Here is an 18398-nt window from a genome sequence, read left to right as displayed (position 1 = left end):
CCTCTTGGGTTTTGACAGCGTCACAGAAACCTCTTTGAACCACATATTTAAAGGCAAAAGCATGTAAAGTTTCTTAAGAGAAAACTAATTTTAAATTTATCTATCCTTAAAAGAAATATAAAGAATAGGCTGCTAATCAGTTAACTTGACAACTTGAAGTGATCTGTCAACAATCTTGACAAAACAACAATATTTCTTCAAGGTATTACTTTAGCCACAACAGATTCCAGGTTCTTTTCTTGTACAAAAAAAAGAAAAAAAAAAACCTTACACTTTTAAAGAAAAGAATGGAAAACATCAGATGGAAACCAAGAGCAGGAAATGTTATAGTTAAATTTTACTGCTTACAGCAATGTTGTAAATATATATATATATATTTTTTATCATATTATACAGTTTTTTTTTATATCATATACTCTACAATTAATTTCTGCTATTAACGACATTGACATGTTTGTTCGATGCTGTTTATAGGTTTTTGTAGAGCAACTAATGGACAACCTGACATTCACAAACACCATTCTCCTCATGGAAGGACTGAAAGTTGCACCTCAGTCCTCTTATCCCATTTTCATCTTGCTTCTGTTGATTTATGTTTTTACAATGGGATGTAACATTGGACTTATAATACTGATCTCAACAGATAAAAATCTGCATCTTCCTATGCATTTTCTGTTCTGCAATTTGCCACTGAACGATATACTAGGAACCACTGTCATGTTGCCACGCTTACTACAGGATATTTTAAGGGAAGTCTCAGAGCGCTACATGACATATGTGGAGTGTGTTGTTCAAGCATATTTTGTACACATATTTGGGGCCGCAAGCCACTATGTGCTGATGATCATGGCCTTTGACAGATATGTTGCTATATGTAATCCACTGCGATACACAGCCATAATGACCAATAAAATGGTAGTAAAACTATCAGTATCAGCCTGGGGGCTGTCAGTACTTATAGTGTCTATTATGTTAGGTCTCACTATAAGACTGTCTCGCTGCAGATCTAAAATTGAAAACCCTTACTGTGATAATGCTTCACTGTTTAAACTGTCCTGTGAAAGTGTAGTCATTAATAATGTGTTTGGAATTATTTATACTGTAATTATTTTTACTTTCTCACTTGGGTCTGTATTTATAACATATGGCAAGATTGCTACTGTATGCATGACCAGCAAAAACAAAGCACTCAACAGAAAAGCCATAAAAACCTGTGGCACTCACATAGCTGTTTATATAGTCATGTTTGTTTCCTGTGCAACCGTGGTTTTTCTCCATCGTTTTCCTGAATACTCTGAAAGCAGAAAACTAGCTAGTATAATGTTTCATATAGTACCACCAGGATTAAATCCTTTAGTATATGGTTTACAAACCAAAGAAATAAGACAAAAGTTTATAAAACTTTGGTACAGAAATAAAGTTAATCTGAAATAAATTAATTAAAAGGAATGCCTGAAGTGTGTGTGTGTATGTATGTGTGTGTATATGTATGTGTATATATATATATACCTTTATTAACAAAATCACAATCCTGTTTTAAAATGTAATTTAGTAACAACACACTGATGTCTCTTGTTCTGTCAGATATACGTTTCAACATTTAGCCAATTTAACCCCTAACCTGTCACCCCCCAGCCCCAGACACAACATGACATACCCAAAATAAAAAGGTTGCTGCTAATGAGTCTTTCTGACTCAACATACATTTATAAAGCTGTTTGCAGTTCGTTATGATATTGGAAATATATCAGCTCAAACTTAAAAATGTAAATAAAATATTCAAAGTATAGTTTTTAAACGTATAATAAATTGTGTTTCTAAGTATTTACCGCCACAACATAATGAAGCTACAGTCTATTCATGCTTCATTTAAAATATGAGGACGTTCTCTGTAAAACTGTGCTTGTTATGAAACATTTTGTAAGACCATGTCATGTGTGTTTTAAAGAAGGCTAATAAAAAAAAAAGTTTACGGCCCTCTGTAAGCTCTCCTGCAAACTGCTGCCTTACATCTGACCTGGCAAACTGCCCCATTCATGATACCATTGCTCTCACTTCACGAACATTTCACAATTCTGTCAGGTATCAAAAGTCTTTCTAAAAAATAAAAATGTTGTGCCCTTACGTCAATTATTTTGACAAAATGCATCATAAAGCATAACTGCACCTTTTCTGCAGCTGCAGGAGAGCTAACACTAGCTTGTAAAAAAGATAGTAATTTTCTTATATCTTTAAAGTGCAGCTTCCAAACACTTCAAAACTTTTTACATACAGAGAACAAGTCATTCTGAAGAAACATGCATATTTTCATGAATTTCCAAAGCTCTGTGGATGAAAATAATTTAAAAGAAATCTATCAGACACCTGATCTCACTCTATCTCTATGAGTTTGAGGGGGTGAGTGGGTGCATGTGATGTCTCACTGCATCACTACATTTTACAAACATTACAGGTCAAAGCGATCTGATGTTCCATTTACCTAAATAAATAACATAGTGTATGGCTCAAATTCAGTGGCGTCATATTTCAAGTAACTCAACTAAATCGAGGTCATTTGTTTTATAATTTGATTACTGATTGTGTACTTGTCTTTCTTTATAAATTAAATTCTGTTTGAAATCAAAGTTTAAATCAAGCTTCCTTGTGCTGTAAGCTTTTGCAACAAAATTACCCTATTTAAAATACACAAATACACAGAATAAGCAAATGTTAAAGATTGAGATTTTTGTAATGGTAATTGAGCAATGTTTATATGTATGTAAATAAAATTGCTCATCGTCAAATGATATATCATCAAATATGTATTTTTAGAAGACTTTTATTAAGCCACTCAAAGCTTGAAATAATGATTGCCTTTAAAAAAAAAAGTTGTAAATGGTAGTAAATTAGAATTAGAATAAAAATGCTATTTCCGGGTCCAAGCCTTTACTCATTTCACTTGAGAATACTATATCAACATCCATTTGTGAGCACTATTTTCATTTTTCATGATATTTTATTCAGATTTGAAATAGAAACTGAGGCATGTGGCTTTCAACCCATTACTTTTCTAGATTGCTCCAGGACTCATTTCATGTATTTTTATATCAATATATATATATATATATGTATGTATGTATGTGTATATGTGACGTGACATTCAGCCAAGTATGGTGACCCATACTCAGAATTTGTGCTCTGCATTTAACCCATCCGAAATGCACACACACAGAGCAGTGAACACACACACACACACATACTGTGAATACACACCCGGAGCAGTTGGCAGCCATTTATGCTGCGGCGCCCGGGGAGCAGTTGGGGGTTCGATGCCTTGCTCAAGGGCACCTAAGTCATGGTATTGAAGGTGGAGAGAGAGCTGTTCATGCACTCCCCCCACCCACAATTCCGTCCGGCCCGAGACTAGAACTCGCAACCCTTCGATTGGGAGACCAACCCTCTAACCATTAGGCCACGACTTCCCAAATATTTATTTATTTATATATATATATATATATATATATACATATACATATACATATACATATACATATATATATATATATATATATATATGTATGTATATATATATATATATATATGTATATATATATATATGTATGTATATGTATATGTATATGTATGTATATATATATATATATATATATGTATGTATGTATGTATGTGTATATATGTATATGTATGTATATATATATATATATATATATATATATGTATGTATGTATGTGTATATATATATATATATATGTATGTATGTATGTGTATATATATATATATATATGTATGTATGTATGTATGTGTATATATATATATATATGTATGTATGTATGTGTATATATATATATATATGTATGTATGTGTATGTGTATGTATGTATGTGTATATATATATATATATGTGTGGCAAAAAAAAACATTTCAAGGCACTTCAGTGTCTATAACTATTTTATACTATATTAATATTTTTGAGCATTATCAAATCTGGTTGATAAAAAGTAAAGCCTAAAGTGTCTTCTCTCCAAAGACACCAAAATTATGTTTGTAACACCCTGAAGTAGGAAACTGTTACAATTATAAGTTAGGTAGAGCACTTTCATCTGTGAGTCCCATAATGGGGGGTGCTGGCTAACAGGTTAACATGGCTATTTAAGATAAACATATAAAAAAAATATATATATATATATATATATTAAAATTATGCTCAGTGTCTCAGACACTAATATTTTAACTTTCCATGTGGGATTTCAGTATGGAGATAAAGGTTAGGGTTATAATTGTTTCAGTATTACATGATATAGAGATCGCTAACACATGTGACCAACTGGGCGGCAACGTCATCAGAACGCAAAGAATTATGGGTATGTTTGAAATAGAATAGCAGGCTAGTGTTCTGGCATGAAAATAATGAAAAATTAGCATGAAAAACAGGATATATTCCTACAAAATGCAGTGGGCTAAAGAAAACATTGTCGGACCATACCGCTTAAAACTAAATCCTAATGCAAAGATGAGATATGACGAGAAAATAAAGAGAATCAAAGGACTCGATTCCGATCTTACTACTATTTAAGTTATGTAATTGTGTTTGCAACCAAAGAACACTGATTTTGCACAATTCTTCCTTAATTCAGATAAAGGAGGCAGAATTTCATTCAATCTGTGTTTATTTTATTTACAGACATTCCTAAAAAACATTATATGTGAGAAGAGACATTACAAAATCTTTTGGAAAACAAACAAACAAAAAAAAACATTTATATATTAGATGTGAGCATGGTGTATAATTCTATCATGACACCTTCACAACAATACTTGGACACATTGGTCAAAGCACAGCACACAACCACAATTTTATCCAGCAAAGTCTTCAGCTCAGTCTCATGAGTGGTGTGGACAGTGCCCGGCGATGGGAGTGGATTCACAGGACCTTCCATCTCAGGTGGAGGTGTAGTGTCTAACAGTAACAATATAAAGAAATTGTGTCGTCATCACCTCTATTCCTAAGGAATCCAGATTAGCTATGCACAGGGAGTAACATACACTACCGTTGAAAAGTTTAGGGTCAGTAAGATTTTAAAAAGTTTTTAAAAGCATCTTCTGCTCACCAAGGCTGCATTTATTTGATAAAATAATAATAAAAACAGTAATATGTAGTAAAATGACTTTTATATTTTAAACAAATTTATTCCTGTAATCAAAGCAGGATCAGATTCCAACATTTCATAGGCAGGTTTGCCTGCAAACACAGTCACCAAATAAATTGCAATGTAGCCTAGATGTACAGCATTTAAAACTGATTAACGTTACGCTTTAGTACATTGGTAACTTAAGCTCATTTTCTAGCCATGTCATGCTAGTTAACAATTAACATTTACAGAGAGTAATTGTAACTTACCTTTGTGAAAATGCTTTGAACACACCATCATGTGTGGTGGAGTGTTATCGAAGGTAATCTTGGCTTCCTTACCACTGCTATCCATGCCATTCGTCGCCTTTTTGTCACCTCTGAAACATGGCTTGTACTATTATTTTTCCACGCTGGAAAACGATAGAAGGATATTCCGTTCTTAAGCTTTACGCCACTTCTATCGTGAGAACGACTATTGCAGTTTATAACACGGCAGGTAGAAGGCATCTTGAACACTGCGTTCTTCCCTCCATGCAAAGAAGTCTGGCGCCTAATGTTTGTGCCGCGGATTCCCAAAATGCTTTGCGTTCACCACTGGGAATACGTCATGATGACGACACATTAGCAATCTCTATTGTGGGAGTACAGTATTGTTCAAAATAATAGCAGTACAATGTGACTAACCAGAATAATCAAGGTTTTTAGTATATTTTTTATTGCTACGTGGCAAACAAGTTACCAGTAGATTGTCAGAAAACAAACAAGACCCAGCATTCATGATATGCACGCTCTTAAGGCTGTGCAATTGGGCAATTAGTTGAAAGGGGTGTGTTCAAAAAAATAGCAGTGTCTACCTTTTGACTGTACAAACTCAAAACTATTTTGTACAAACATTTTTTTTTTCTGGGATTTAGCAATCCTGTGAATCACTAAACTAATATTTAGTTGTATGACCACAGTTTTTTAAAACTGCTTGACATCTGTGTGGCATGGAGTCAACCAACTTGTGGCACCTCTCAGCCGTTATTCCACTCCATGATTCTTTAACAACATTCCACAATTCATTCACATTTCTTGGTTTTGCTTCAGAAACAGCATTTTTGATATCACCCCACAAGTTCTCAATTGGATTAAGGTCTGGAGATTGGGCTGGCCACTCCATAACATTAATTTTGTTGGTTTGGAACCAAGACTTTGCCCATTTACTAGTGTGTTTTGGGTCATTGTCTTGTTGAAACAACCATTTCAAGGGCATGTCCTCTTCAGCATAGGGCAACATGACCTCTTCAAGTATTTTAACATATGCAAACTGATCCATGATCCCTGGTATGCGATAAATAGGCCCAACACCATAGTAGGAGAAACATGCCCATATCATGATGCTTGCACCTCCATGCTTCACTGTCTTCACTGTGTACTGTGGCTTGAATTCAGAGTTTGGGGGTCGTCTCACAAACTGCCTGTGGCCCTTGGACCCAAAAAGAACAATTTTACTCTCATCAGTCCACAAAATGTTCCTCCATTTCTCTTTAGGCCAGTTGATGTGTTCTTTGGCAAATTGTAACCTTCTGCACATGCCTTTTTTTTAACAGAGGGACTTTGCGGGGGATTCTTGAAAATAGATTAGCTTCACACAGACGTCTTCTAACTGTCACAGTACTTACAGGTAACTCCAGACTGTCTTTGATCATCCTGGAGGTGATCATTGGCTGAGCCTTTGCCATTCTGCTTATTCTTCTATCCATTTTGATGGTTGTCTTCCGTTTTCTTCCACGTCTCTCTGGTTTTGCTCTCCATTTTAAGGCATTGGAGATCATTTTAGCTGAACAGCCTATCATTTTTTGCACCTCTTTATAGGTTTTCCCCTCTCTAATCAACTTTTTAATCAAAGTACGCTGTTCTTCTGAACAATGTCTTGAACGACCCATTTTCCTCAGCTTTCAAATGCATGTTCAACAAGTGTTGGCTTCATCCTTAAATAGGGGCCACCTGATTCACACCTGTTTCTTCACAAAATTGATGACCTCAGTGATTGAATGCCACACTGCTATTTTTCTGAACACACCCCTTTCAACTAATTCAACTAATTGCCCAATTGCACAGCCTTAAGAGCGTGCATATCATGAATGCTGGGTCTCATTTGTTTTCTGAGAATCTACTGAACCTACTGGTAACTTGTTTGCCACGTAGCAATAAAAAAATATACGAAAAACCTTGATTATTCTGGTTAGTCACATTGTACTGCTATTATTTTGAACAATACTGTACATAGCCTACTACTAAAAAAAAATCTAACTTTTTTTTTAAGGTTTAATCACACAAAATTTCTTCCATGTTTTATTGAATATAGATAGATTTATAGTAAATCCCCTTTGTTTACCAAAAAGTTAAGTTTGCTTAATTTTCAATAATTAAAATATAAATTAAATTAATGTTTTGTGTTTAATGTGCATATCAGAAAATGCTTTATTTAAAACCCCGACTGAATGGCACTTAAATGCACTCAATTCATCTGTTAACTTTGTCATTGTTCACAGTACAAGTACAGACCGAGAAACAATGGATGATAAATAAATATTTATTTTTGATGTATGCATTGCATTCTATGCATTTAAAAATAAAAAATAAATTCTAAAAAAGGAAACTTAGTTGTTCATTTTAAGAGACCCAGGAGTCTTATTTTCTCTTGCATAATTAATATTAATATAAGCAAAAACACATTTTATCCAATTACTCGATTAATCGATGGAATTTTTGGTTGAATTCTCGATTACTAAAAAATTTGATAGCTACAGCCCTAGATGTAAGTGGCATAGCAAATAGCATGCTGTACTATTCCACCGTGATAATCTATTTACCAAATGGGGGTTAGGAAAACGACACAATAAATTATGTGCATCAAACATTAGCTTGGGATGTTTTTAAGCATTGGTAGTGAAAGCAGCTGCCTGCATCCCTTCCCTTCTAATATAAACATATGGAAATGCTAACATATCTTACATTTTTCGGTAAACTTTATAATAAGCAAAAATACTGTTTGCTAACAGTTAAATGACAATTAACTAAATATTAATTAACTATCAATTTACCATCTATTAATGATTGTTATATTATAAAGTATCTACCATCTAACTTAATTAGCAACTATGGTTTTGGGAAACGCACCCCTAAGCTGTTAATATTGACCTCTTTCAATATGCTAACAGTGAAATGGTAAAACGTACTTCACAGGTAATTTCAGATTTTTTTTTTTTATTTATTATTTTCCCAGCTACACCATCAACTTCATCCTCAACATCAACAGATGCATCACTTCTCAGTGCTGATGTTTCTTCTATATAGCCAAGGAACCACAAGCTCTATAATTATAGCTGATATCCTGCACAGCCCAGAGTTTCAACTGATAAGTGTGTGCTGTCATATTATTAGAAAAAAAAATCACTATTGAATTCCCACCAAACTATTTTTTCAAGCAGTATTTGCACTGTAAACCTTTTTTTATTTATATAAAGTGTGGGTGAACTTAAACTGTATGGCTATGCTGTGGTTCCTATAGGCTTTGCGTCGGGGGGCCTCTATGTCCATTTTGCTTGGGGCCCCCAAATTCCTTCAAACGGCCCTGAATCTAGCTTCTTAGTACTAAGTTATTAACCCAACAATACCGGGGTCAGTTCATTTTTTTGAAGTGGGCATCGCAAACATATGAGTTTGGTTGTGTGGGCCGCGAGCTGAAAAAGGTTGGGAACCACTGATCTAACTGATTCAACTCATCAGCTCATTAGTAGAGATTGCAAGACATGAATTGGCTGTTACGATTGCCAGCTGGAGTGCCCACGAGCTCTGCTAAAGGGCACTTCATTCCTTCCCTTACTGTTACCACTCTCCCCGGAATGCATTTCCCATAACTCTCTGCCTAGGAACTTGTTATCAGACTCCAGCTGTTTCCCATCAGGAAGACTTTAAAGGTTGTCCCAAATGGCACCCTAGGTCCTTGCAGTTTTTCTCAGAGTCTGCACTTTTTTTACATAATTTCACTTTGACTGTCGGGTAGAATTATTCTGCAAAGTTCGCCCCAGTGCTGGCTCTACAGAAGTGTGGACTGAGGGTGCATATCTGTAAGAGTGCAAGTGCAGATGAAGTGTTTGGGACAGGGACATACACTGCTGATTATTGTTAGCCTTTAATATTTTCTTGTACCCATGTTTTCCCGCGTTTACTTGCTTTGCCTTGCCTTCGTGTTTTTGATCTTGATCTATGTTATGTTTAGCTCCAAAATCACTTTGTATCATCAGTCCTGTTTGAAATAACTAACTTCTGTGTTTCCATGTTGCTGCTTCTCACACAATGAGTCAGATTTTTTTTTTTTTTTAAATCAAGATCTAGACTGTGATAGGTCTAAACGCATGACATTTTCAGAGGAACTTCAGATCAATATATATCATATTCAGAGTGTGCTGTTCAAGTTTATTTTGTACATGTTTTTGCAGTAGCATGCCATTATGTGCTGATGATCATGGCCTTTGACAGATATGTGGCTCTATGTGGCTTTTAATATCCAGATCTGTTAAAAGGATTTTTAGGCTGCATTAATTATGTAAACCGGAACTGGAAACACTTCACATAACACCCTATGCACTTGCTACATCATTAGAAGAATGGCATCTACGCTAATCTTTGTCTGTTTCTCTCTTGTTCCGAGGTCACCGTGGCCACCAGATACAGTCTGTATCCAGATCAGAGGGTCACTGCAGTCACCTGGATCCAGTACGTATCCAGACATGATGGTGGATCAGCACCTAGAAAGGACCTCTACTGCCCTGAAAGACAGCGGAGACCAGGACAACTGGAGCCTTAGATACAGATCCCCTGTAAAGACCTTGTCTCAGAGGACCACCAGGACAAGACCACAGGAAACAGATGATTCTTCTGCACAATCTGACTTTGCTGCAGCCTGGAATTGAACTACTGGCTTCGTCTGGTCAGAGGAGAACTGGCCCCCCAACTGAGCCTGGTTTCTCCCAAGATTTTTTTCTCCATTCTGTCACCGATGGAGTTTTGGTTCCTTGCCCGCTGTCGCCTCTGGCTTGCTTAGTTGGGGTCACTTCATCTACAGCGATATCGTTGACTTGATTGCAAATAAATGCACAGACACTCTTTAAACTGAACAGAGATGACATAACTGAATTCAATGATGAACTGCCTTTAACTATCATTTTGCATTATTGAGACACTGAATTAACTAAATTAAAAAAAAAAAAAAAAACTTTCTCTGTGACAATGCCTCACTTTTAAACTATCCTGTGAAAATGTGGTTGTTAATTATATCTTTATCTATATTGTTTATATCCAAAATCACTTTGTATTACCAGTCCTGTTTCAAATAACTTGCTTTGGTGGTTCCATTTTGCTTTTTCTCACACAGTGAGACAGAAAAAATTATTTTATAAAATTCTACTCTGTGATACAGGCTATGCCATTTAGCGTTGCATTGTAAATGTACATCATTGTTAAGAAAATACCTCAAATGGCATGTTATTCAGCTGTAGTGACGTGATGCATTTGTCCATATAAGAGATTTCCTGGAATGTCATATGTGAAACAGACATTACAATTACGAATCCCACTTGTGAAAGAGAAAGTACAGGAGTGTTTAATTTAATAATCACATAAATCTGGGTAAATGATATAAAATTTATACGAAAATATTTTGTAAATTGGGTAGTTTTTCAACAAACTTATTTCTTTTTTACTCTTACTTTAGTTATATTATTTTTCAGTATTTTTACTTGTACTCAAGTATATTATTACTTAGGTGGCAATACTTTTACTTAACTACAATGTTTTGTTACTCTTTTCACCAGTGGCATAAACACTCATTAGGGAACGTCTCCGGTTACGGTCATAACTTTGGTTCCCTGAGAGTGTGACCGAGAAATTGCAACGGTTTTCATGTTCATTGCTTGATCATTACAGCAGCATTTCAGTCTCAGATTCTGAAGCAATTGTCACTTTCACAGCATTTTTCACTGCCCACCGACTTATCAGTATTTGCATGTGATTTGCATAGGTTAGTGACAATTGGCCAGTTTATTTAAACCCCTTACTAGTAACCCCCCTTTTTTGGCATGGAGACCGAAATTACATACCCAAAATAAAAAGGTTTCTGCTCATGATTCTTTCTGACTAGATACATAATCAACCTTTGTTCACAAAGCTGACACTTTAAAGTTTACTGTTCAGGAATCAGAATCACTCAGACTGTTATGATAATAGAGATATATAAGCTCAAACATAAAAACAAAAATAAAAATATAAAAAACATATGTTTTAAATGTATTTAAAAAAATGTTGATGTAGGAAATGAGTTTGAAAACACAGTGTAGCTAAGGCCACAAGTCTTCCAAAACTTCATTAAAAATTTCATAATCAAATCTGTAAAACTGTGAATTTTATGAAATATTTTCTAAGGCCATGTCATGTGTGTTTTTAGAGAAGGTTAATCAGATTGATTTATGGCACTTGTCATCTCTAGAAGATCTCACATGTAAACATTCCTGTGCTCTTTGTGTATGTTTCACTGTTGAAAGCTGCCCGATTCATTATTCTATTGTTCTCACCAAACGAGTCTTTCACACCTCCGCCAGGTATGACACATTATCCGCATTATTCTTTTATCATTATTCTTTTGTTTTTATTCCACCTTTATTAGCCTTGATTGTGGTTTTTCAGGCTTTACAAAGCAACAAAGCAGCGATCTCACTTCAGTCTCTCTTTGCATTTAGCCCTTATTTATCAAAAGTCTTACTATAAAAATACTACAAAACATTTTCTTACGACCTTACGTGAATTATTGAGACAAAAATGCATTATGAAGAAGAAAAGCACCTGCTATTAGTAGCATTGGTGCTAAAGTTAGCATCAAGCTACATCTGACAATTTATGAAATTATTAGTACACTTTTACTCAAAACTCACTTTAAACCCCGATCGAGTGTTTATAATAACTTCCTTTAGTGATCAGGGGTGGAATTTGGTCGTTTACTGTTGTAAAAATATGTTATTTGTAGCCTTTTTCATCGCTGCACAAGTTAGCATTTCCAATGTACATTTTCGATTTTTTTTATAAAAACGCCCCAGATCTCAAGAAATTCTCATACCAAGCTTTACTATCGTAATCGCGGGTTTATTATTCAGATATTTTGTGTGTACAGAGGTGTTTCAGTGTTGTTTTGGCCAGATAACTACCAGGAAGTGTGCAGGAAGCATGTGACACGATGGGGCGGTGTCCAGATATGACACTCTAAGATTGACACTGGGAAGGCCCAATCGGAGTCTGAGTGACACACAGCACGAGCTGACGGCACACCAAACACATACACAGATCGTTGGGAGAGGCTGTTTATCATCTGATCGTGTAAATCCGTGGAAAATGAATAGAAATGACTATTCTGTCTGAAGAAATATGAAGTAAACATCAGTAAATATATCCATATATCTCCGCAGATATGCATCTTTGGTCTAAAAATCCTTATTGACGCTGTTCAGTGAGTCTATGTGAACACAAATAAACCGCTGCTGACGTGACTGAATATGAGTGAGTGGTGAATTTCTATTCAAAATGTGGCATAATACGGATTTATTATTTTGCACTCCTGACATAAATCACTAAATATCTGTCACTGCAACAATGTTTTATCAAAATATTGGTCAAATATCGAAGCTAGAGTCTTTAAACTTTCAATTGATGCACAGTTTGTCCAGATGAAGTAAGACAGTGATGTTTAATGTGCTGTGAAAGTGAAACAATAATAAACTGGGGCCGTCGGCGATGTTCGCACGTAAAGGGGTTAACTGGTTTTATCCTATAGGGTTTCAGGATTTCAGAAAAGGGGAGGGATTCCCATCATGACATTTGTAATGTCTCGATCCCACTCTCAGGTAACCGAGGTTATGACCATAACCAGAGATCTTTTGCCCTCTGGGATGATTGCAGCATCAGAAACAGCGCTGAACCACAAAATAAAAGCTAAGGGCAAGTAAACAGTTCTTCACTGAACATCTATCAACCTGACTGTCATCTATCTTGGTAAAAACAGCGTGTTAAGTAAGTGTTGGTTTATTAGATAAGTAAAAGGTCTGTATTTTTGTTACTACTTTTTTTCATTTTTGATATGTAGTGATAAAACAGTTCAGGATGTGGTGTGTTGCACTATGGAAATATTCAAATGACAAGATTTGCATTTATGAACCATATATACAGATTATACCGACAGAATCATGCAACTGAAGGTGAAATGTCATTAAAATATTTATACTTTCAAGTAATCTTAAATATCTGAAACATGTTGTATGTATTTTTCTCATAGTGGAATGCAGTAGTGCCAGATGATATGTTATTAATGACAATGTCTCTTTGTTACTCTATACCAACAATTTTGCAGGGCAGCAATGGACAACCTGACTTTCACAAACAGCATTCTCCTCGTTGAGGGACTAACAGTTACACCTCAATCTTTCTATCCTGTTTTCATCCTGCTTCTGTTGGTTTATGTCTTTATTATGCTTTCCAACATTGGACTCATAATTCTGATCTCAACAGAGAAGAATCTACATCATCCTATGCACTTTCTGTTTTGTAACTTGCCACTGAATGATATAATGGGAACCACTGTCATTTTGCCACGCTTAATGCATGACATTTTCAGAGAAACTTCAGAGCGATATATATCATATCCAGAGTGTGTTGTTCAAGCTTATTTTGTACATGTTTTTACAGTAGCATGCCATTATGTGCTTATGATCATGGCCTTTGACAGATATGTGGCTATTCAATTCAAGTTTTCAAGTTTATTTGTATAGCGCTTTTTACAAAACAAATCGTTACAAAGCAACTTTACAGAAAATTATGTTTCTACAATATTTAGTAGTAGCTAGTAGTTTGTGCACATTTGACAGGATTTTAGAAAAACTAAATAATAATAATAATACAAGACGTAGTCAGCTAGACGATGAACTATCAATATTATTAGTTAAGTTATTATATGATTAAGTCACACATTTAGGAATAATTGTTAGTTCTGTTTGTTCATTCAGGGTTAGCATCATCTGAGGTCCTCTGAGGGTCAGCATCATCTCTTCTCAGGTGTTCTGGATCCAGACTGGAGCTTGTGTAAATCCTAGTTACCACGGGATGTGAATCCCGTGGCAAAACATAGAAACAAAATACAGACATCATTAGCATAGCTGCTGATCCAACAAAGTAAAATTAGTTTAACCCAAGCTAATGAATAAAAATGCACCTTTGATCAGATGCAACTACACTCACAATTAAAAAGATACATTATTCGAATGCTTGGCGAAAGAGATGTGTTTTTAATCTAGATTTAAACAAAGAGAGTGTGTCTGAACCCCGAACATTATCAGGAAGGCTATTCCAGAGTTTGGGAGCCAAATGTGAGAAGGCTCTACCTCCTTTAGTGGACTTTGCTATCCTAGGAACTACCAAAAGTCCAGCGTTTTGTGACCTTAGGGTGCGTGATGGGTTGTAACGTGGTAGAAGGCTAGTTAGGTACGCTGGAGCTAAACCATTTAGGGCCTTATAGGTAAGTAATGATAATTTGTAACTGATGCGGAACTTAATAGGTAGCCAGTGCAGAGACTGTAAAATTGGGGTAATATGATCATATTTTCTTGACCTCGTAAGGACTCTCGCTGCTGCATTTTGGACGACCTGTAGCTTGTTTATTGAAGAAGCAGGACAACCACCTAGAAGTGCATTACAATAGTCCAGTCTAGAGGTCATGAATGCATGAATTAGCTTTTCTGCATCAGAAACAGATAACATGTTTCGTAGCTTGGCAATGTTTCTAAGATGGAAGAATGCAATTTTTGTAACATTGGAAATATGATTTTCAAAAGACAAATTGCTGTCTAATATAACACCCAGATTTCTGACTGTAGAGGAAGTTACAGTACATCCGTCTAGTTGCAGATTGTAATCTACAAGATTCTGTGTAGTGTTTTTTGGTCCAATAATTAATATCTCCGTCTTATCCGAATTTAATTGGAGAAAATTCTTTGTCATCCAATCTTTTACATTTTTAACACAATCTGTTAGCTTAGATAATTGGGAAGTTTCATCTGGTCTCGTTGATATATATAGCTGAGTATCATCAGCATAACAGTGGAAGCTAATTCCGTATTTTCTAATAATATTACCAAGGGGCAACATGTATATTGAAAATAGAAGGGGACCTAGGACGGATCCTTGTGGCACTCCATATTTTACTGATGATAAATGAGATGACTCCCCATTTAAGTAAACAAAATGGTAGCGATCGGACAGGTAGGATCTAAACCATCTTAGAGCCTGCCCTTGAATACCTGTATAGTTTTGTAATCGATCTATGAGTATGTCATGATCTATGGTGTCGAACGCAGCACTAAGATCAAGTAAGACTAGAAATGAGATGCAGCCTTGGTCTGACGCAAGGAGCAGGTCATTTGTAATTTTAACAAGTGCAGTTTCTGTGCTATGGTGGGGCCTAAAACCTGACTGAAATTCTTCATACAGATCATTTTTATGCAGGAAGGTGCTCAATTGAGCAGACACAACTTTTTCTAAAATTTTAGACATAAATGGAAGATTTGAAATAGGCCTATAATTTGCCAGTACACTAGGATCTAGTTTTGGTTTCTTAATAAGAGGCTTGATAACCGCCAGCTTGAATGGTTTTGGGACGTGTCCTAAAGATAACGACGAGTTAATGATATTGAGAAGCGGTTCTTCGGCTACAGGTAACAGCTCTTTCAGTAATTTAGTGGGTACAGGATCTAATAAACATGTTGTTGGTTTAGATACAGTGATAAGTTTATTTAGCTCTTCCTGTCCTATGGTTGTAAAGCACTGCAGTTTATGTTTGGGTGCGATGGATGAAACTGAAGTGTTAGATGCTGTAGAATCTACATTCGCTATTGTATTTCTAATGTTATCTATTTTATCAGTGAAGAAATTCATAAAGTCATTACTATTTAACGTTGGTGGAATATTTGAATCAGGTGGCATCTGGTAATTTGTTAACTTAGCCACTGTGTTAAATAAAAACCTTGGATTGTTTTGGTTATTTTCAATGAGTTTGTGTATATGCTCTGCCCTAGCAGTTTTTAGAGCCTGTCTATAGCTGGACATACTGTTTTTCCATGCAATTCTAAAAACTTCTAAGTTAGTTTTTCTCCATTTGCGTTCAAGACTACGAGTTACTTTCTTGAGAGAGTGAGTATTACTGTTATACCATGGTACAGTACGTTTTTCTCTAACTTTTTTCAATTTGATTGGGGCAACAGCTTCTAATGTATTAGAGAAAATAGTGCCCATGTTGTCAGTAATTTTGTCTAATTCATGTGTATTTTTGGGTACAAATAGCAGTTGAGATAGATCAGGCTATATGTAATCCGCTGCGATACACCGCTATAATGACTAATAAAATGGTGGTTAAACTATCAGCATCAGCCTGGGGGTTGTCAGTATTCATGGTTTCAATTCTGTTAGGTCTTACTATACGCCTTTCTCGTTGCAGATCCAAAATTGAAAACCCTTTCTGTGACAATGCCTCACTTTTTAAACTGTCCTGTGAAAATGTGGTTGTAAATAATATCTTTGGAATTGTTTATACTGTGATTGTTTTTACCTTTTCACTTGGGTCTGTATTTATAACATATGGCAAGATTGCTACTGTATGCATTACCAGCAAAAACAAATCACTGAATAGTAAAGCCATAAAAACCTGTGGCACTCACATAGCTGTTTATATAATCATGTTTGTTTCTTGTGCTAGTTTTATTTTTCTTCATCGTTTTCCTGAATACTCTGAAAACAGGAAACTAGCTAGTATAATGTTCCATATTGTACCACCAGGACTAAATCCTTTAGTATATGGTTTACAAACCAAAGAAATAAGACAGAAATTTGTAAATATTTGGTGTAGACAAAAGTTGAATTCCTAATTTTTTATATATATATATATATATATATATATATATATATATATATATATATATATATATATATATATATATATATATACACTTTAAATATACCGACTGTATTATATTTTTGTAAATAATACAGATCTCTGGAAAAAAAAAGAAGTTCTCAATATTAGATGCATGTATTTTATCTATGTTATTCTTTTCTTTGATTGTCAGTGAAAATGTTGGAAAAACACTGTTGTTAAAGGTTGTATGTTGTATGTTAATTAATATTCTATTAGAATGATAAAATAACTTTGCTGCACTAATTAATCTACTGATAGATTTTTAGATGGAATTAATTTATTTGTTTGTTTTATAGACTTTATATTAAAAACTTTTATATTAAATATTTTCAATACATATTACCAGCAAGGTACCAGTTGTAAATACCATAGGAAAAGGTAAATTTACATGACTTTTCTTTGTCTCCAACTTGAAATATGATCTAAAAATATCAAGTACCATCTGTACTTCACTGTAAAAAAAAAAAAAAAAAAAAAAAAAAAAATTCATGGGTCTTGTAATTTCCATCAAAGAAATTAAGCTGATGATTAAAAATAATGTGTGGATTTCATTAATGAAATTGTGATTCAGTGTTGTACTGAAAATAATGAGGACTTTCTACTAATAAAACCAAGAGATTTCCTCATGTTTTAAGGATAATTGGAGAAGTTATTAAACTAAAATAATTAAGGAAAGAAGGCTGCCTATTTATTTCAAGATAATAAGCTCAATTTTGCAGTTTTATTTTAGAGGTGACTGTTAGCTCCAAGCATGCTTTGCATATGGCTGGAAATGGAGAGTACATTTTTTTATTAAATGCTACTTAATGTGTTTGAGTGAAGGGAAGCATCTATTAATGTTTAATGTTCAGTTACGTTTGACATTTGTAAGTTTCTGTTACATTAAAGTTTCCATTGCACAGTGCAATCGTTACCACTGTGCAGAAGAGTAGAGCTTATGGTTATGAATACTACTCCTCTAAGGCATTAAGCCTTGTTTAATGGGCAGTAGCTTTGCTAGTGCTAGTGCAGTACTTTCCAACATTTCTTAAGTAGTTTCCTACTACACATTTCCCTAATTATATTAAATTCATTGTGTCATAGATTAATATAGGAGATTTCACAAAATCAAGCCTGAAATCTACTCAAAAAAGTATGTGTAATATTGTTACCTTAATTTAAGTAAATAGCTCATTAGATTTTATACAGTGTATACAAATATTATAATCCTTTTAATAGC

At 34.8% G+C, this 18398-nt stretch overlaps 2 protein-coding genes across 2 annotated transcripts; both read left to right on the top strand.

The window, feature by feature from the left end:
* Nucleotides 1-492: 492 nt before the first annotated feature.
* Nucleotides 493-1477, top strand: LOC113070467 (olfactory receptor 146-like). Its single transcript, XM_026243751.1, has one exon. The coding sequence runs from the start codon at nucleotides 493-495 to the stop codon at nucleotides 1432-1434; it is 942 nt and encodes a 313-aa protein (XP_026099536.1). The 3' UTR covers nucleotides 1435-1477.
* Nucleotides 1478-13471: 11994 nt separating this feature from the next.
* LOC113070466 (olfactory receptor 146-like) lies at nucleotides 13472-17129 on the top strand. Its single transcript, XM_026243750.1, has 2 exons — nucleotides 13472-13949; nucleotides 16566-17129. Exons 1-2 carry the CDS (start codon nucleotides 13575-13577, stop codon nucleotides 17127-17129), a joined length of 939 nt encoding a protein of 312 aa, XP_026099535.1. The 5' UTR covers nucleotides 13472-13574.
* Nucleotides 17130-18398: the final 1269 nt, after the last annotated feature.

Source organism: Carassius auratus, unplaced genomic scaffold, assembly GCF_003368295.1.
Source record: "Carassius auratus strain Wakin unplaced genomic scaffold, ASM336829v1 scaf_tig00004433, whole genome shotgun sequence".
NCBI lineage: Eukaryota > Metazoa > Chordata > Actinopteri > Cypriniformes > Cyprinidae > Carassius > Carassius auratus.
Note: the sequence above shows the minus strand (reverse complement) of the source record. Positions and strands in the feature narration are given on the sequence as shown.

Excerpts from the sequence above, each read along its gene's own strand:
- LOC113070467 (XM_026243751.1), top strand. The coding sequence starts at position 493 with ATGGACAACCTGACATTCACAAACACCATTCTCCTCATGGAAGGACTG.
- LOC113070466 (XM_026243750.1), top strand. The coding sequence starts at position 13,575 with ATGGACAACCTGACTTTCACAAACAGCATTCTCCTCGTTGAGGGACTA. Across the intron at positions 13,950-16,565 it reads TGGCCTTTGACAGATATGTG|GCTATATGTAATCCGCTGCG; the intron begins GCTATTCAATTC and ends GAGATAGATCAG.